The 2,994-nt window shown below is 48.6% G+C and overlaps 1 protein-coding gene across 1 annotated transcript in view; it reads left to right on the top strand.

Annotated features, from left to right (window-relative positions):
* The window catches only part of TSR2 (TSR2, ribosome maturation factor), a 6,394-nt gene extending 4,062 nt beyond the window's left edge, over positions 1-2,332 (top strand). Inside the window, exons 5-6 of the mRNA XM_027877117.1 lie at positions 1,198-1,328; positions 1,987-2,332. Of these exons, the coding sequence (XP_027732918.1) occupies positions 1,198-1,328; positions 1,987-2,260 (405 nt within the window). The 3' untranslated portion in view covers positions 2,261-2,332. The remainder of the gene's footprint in view (positions 1-1,197; positions 1,329-1,986) is intronic.
* The last annotated feature ends 662 nt before the right edge of the window (positions 2,333-2,994 follow it).

Raw genomic sequence — 2,994 nt, 5'->3', positions numbered from 1 at the left:
CCCCCCCCCCCCCCCAATCTTTGGAAATCTGTTCTCTCGGAAGTCGGGTGCCTGTTGGACTGCCCAGCAAACTCTTAAGAATGGAACGCTCACTTGGTTTCCATCATTTTTTACTTCAACCAGTTTATCCTTTGGGTTAAAATCAAATCCATAATAGTAGTTTCCCTCATTATTTCTTCCTCTTTCTTTGGAAGTGATTACCAAAACTAAACTGTTGCTGCTTTGTTTTGAAGATGTTTAGCTGATGGTAGATGTTGCCCTGGGCCAAGCCTCGGAGGCCTTTTCTCCTCCTTAGCAGGGAGGCCACATTCTGTTCCCACAATGCTTTGGTGCTCTGCATCCAGATATTTTCTTCTTGAAGGATTTCTTTACCTGAGAAGGTCTTCATAAATATTTTACTTTTCCCACCCCCAGGCTGTCCTGTTCCTATCCAGAACTTACCCGTGCTCTATCTCTACCTTTCTCTTCCTTATTCTCCCCCCCTCCCCCTCCCCCCTTTTCTTTCTTTCCCTCCTCACTGGATGGATGGATGGATGGATGGATGGATGGATGGATGGATGGATGGATGATAGATACAGCAGTCCTGGGTTCCATTCCACCAGTTCCATTCAGTGGTGGGCATGAGGTCAGATTGGTCTCCTTGTGGTAGGACCCCCCCAGGCCTACCCCTCTTGCTCATGACCCCGAGTTTGTGCCTTTCTTTCTTGATGACTGGGGACGTGGCTCCTATTGCTGGTTCCTTCATGGATTTTCTCTTCTGTGAACATAAGGTTTTCTATTGTTCTTCTTCCTCCAGTCATCTTCACAGAGCTGTGTGGGCAGGCAGTTTCGCTCCCTTTTTGAGTTTAAATTTGTTTTCAAATTTGATTTGCAGTACTCCAGCCTAGTCTATTTAGAGCAGCCTGGTTGGGAGCCTACTGCCTGCCATAGCTGTTTTTAAGCCATGAGCCAGAAATTTAAAGCTTCTCACTTCCCCATATTGGTTTCTCTCCCCCTCTATCCTCAGGACTGCTGGAGATAGCACCTGTAGCTCCAAAGCCTCCCATGTTCTGTGTTGTAGGCTTTTTCCTCCTTGCAATGTCATTTGTCCCCGTGTGAATCACTTGAAGGGAGCAGTCCTCTGTCACATGACCAGTGTACATGGGTGCCAGCCTATTGATGGACCTTGCCATAAGCCTGTCTTTTGTTTCCTTCCAGGTCACTGACAGCAGGGAGACCCCTGCCCTGCCCTATGGTGCCCAGGCTGGTCCATCTGCTGCCACTAGCCTGGCCTCTGTTGGGCATGAAGCTGCTGAAGACGGCTGGATTGTTATCCAGAGGAAAAAGAAGTGAGAGCCTACCCCTTCCCCAGTGGCCTGGGCCAGGATCTCTCAGGGAAGAGATCCTCCACCCCATGCCGTTCTCTGTACAGCTATAAAAGGGGCCTCAGTCGGTGTGGAGTCTCTATTTGAGAGCATTGGGTGCCTGGCTTTGACATTTTCCAGTGTCATGTGATCTTCAGCAAGTCACCTGACCTTGTTGGGCCTGCATTTCCTTATCTGTAAAATGGGGACAATAATGGCTTTCCAAGATTGGAGGGATAGACATTGATTTTGCTCTGCTTCACAGGAGCTGGGAGAGGAAGAGGGGAATGTGGGGATGTGAAGTGTGGAAAGTGTTCCCAGCCTTTGTTCACCCCTGCTGCCCCCCAGGACCTTCATCTGCTCAGAATTAGGGTTAGCTAGAAAAAGCAGTGACGTGACAGAAGGGGCCTCAGGAGCCATTCTCAACAAGGGGACATTTCCCTTCCCTCACCCCACCCACCTTCTCTTCACCCACACAGCCTCCACCCTACCTTATCAACTCTCACCTCAACTAAGGTGACCTCAACACTCATTTCTTCTTTGTCCACTCCATCCTTCACACAGTTGCCAAAGTACTCTTCTCAAGATTTGGCTATGTCACACCTGTACTCAAATACATTCAGTGACTCCCTCTTCCTTCTAGGATAAACTCCGAAGTGCTCAGCCCGGCATTTAAAGGCCACCACAGTATTCCTTTCACCAGGCTGATGGACCTGCCAGCCCTTCCCACATTCCTTCCCCCATACTTAGAGTCTTTTCCTCCCTTTTCCACATTAGCCTCTGAATCCTTACCCTCAAAGCTGCCTGGTAGACTTAACCAGGTAATGGGGTTCCCCTTCCTTGTATGGACAGTCTGGGTTCTCAATCATAATAAAGCAAGTGTGAAGGTTTGCAGAGTGAAAGCTGCTTGTGCGTAGGGCCTCTAGTCCTGGTCACTCACGCTCACACATCAGTGCTTATGGGATGGAAATGAACTGAGTTGGAAGTGAGTTGCAAGAGGTTTTTCTTTGTATCCCCAGCACTTAGCACATAATCGGTGCCTAAGAAATGCCTTCTGACTTGTTTGAAAACTAGTCTTCCAGGTTTGGAAGACCTTGGAAGAGGAAGTCCCAAGCTCTGCAGGCAACAGCACATTCTCTTTGACAGTGGTTCCAATTTCTAGGCACTTTGCCCCCTGACCTGCCGCTTTGTAACTCCCACACCCATTGCTTCCCTCTCCATCTGCCTTTCCTCTAAAGGCCTCACTCAGACGGATGAACACACAATAATCAGGCTTCCTTGGAACTGTGACCAAAACTGTATTTTTCCGTTAAAACATCAAACCGTATCTCCTTTTCCTAGTCCCCCAAAGCCCCGCTGTTGTCTGGTGTAGTGGTCCTGCCACTTGGGGGAAAGAGGAGATGCTAAACGGCCTTCCAGTCCCACCTCACTTTTTGGAGGTGAAAATTAGACCACGAGAAAACCAAAGAACTCAAACTCAAGAGACCAGCCAACCCCATCATTTTACAGATGAAGGAGTTGAGGCTCAGAGAGAAAAGGGAATTGAGATCAGAGACTATTAGTGCAGGACAGAACCTTAGAAGTCATCGGTACCAAACCCCTGTGTAGGAGAAACAAGTCCAGAAATAGGAGAGGAGACACTCCAGGTCAT

The sequence above is a fragment of the Vombatus ursinus genome, unplaced genomic scaffold, assembly GCF_900497805.2.
Source record: "Vombatus ursinus unplaced genomic scaffold, bare-nosed wombat genome assembly UNPS02004241.1, whole genome shotgun sequence".
NCBI classification, from domain to species: domain Eukaryota; kingdom Metazoa; phylum Chordata; class Mammalia; order Diprotodontia; family Vombatidae; genus Vombatus; species Vombatus ursinus.
The sequence above is the reverse complement of the archived record's forward strand: the minus strand, read 5'-3'. Positions and strand labels throughout refer to the sequence as shown.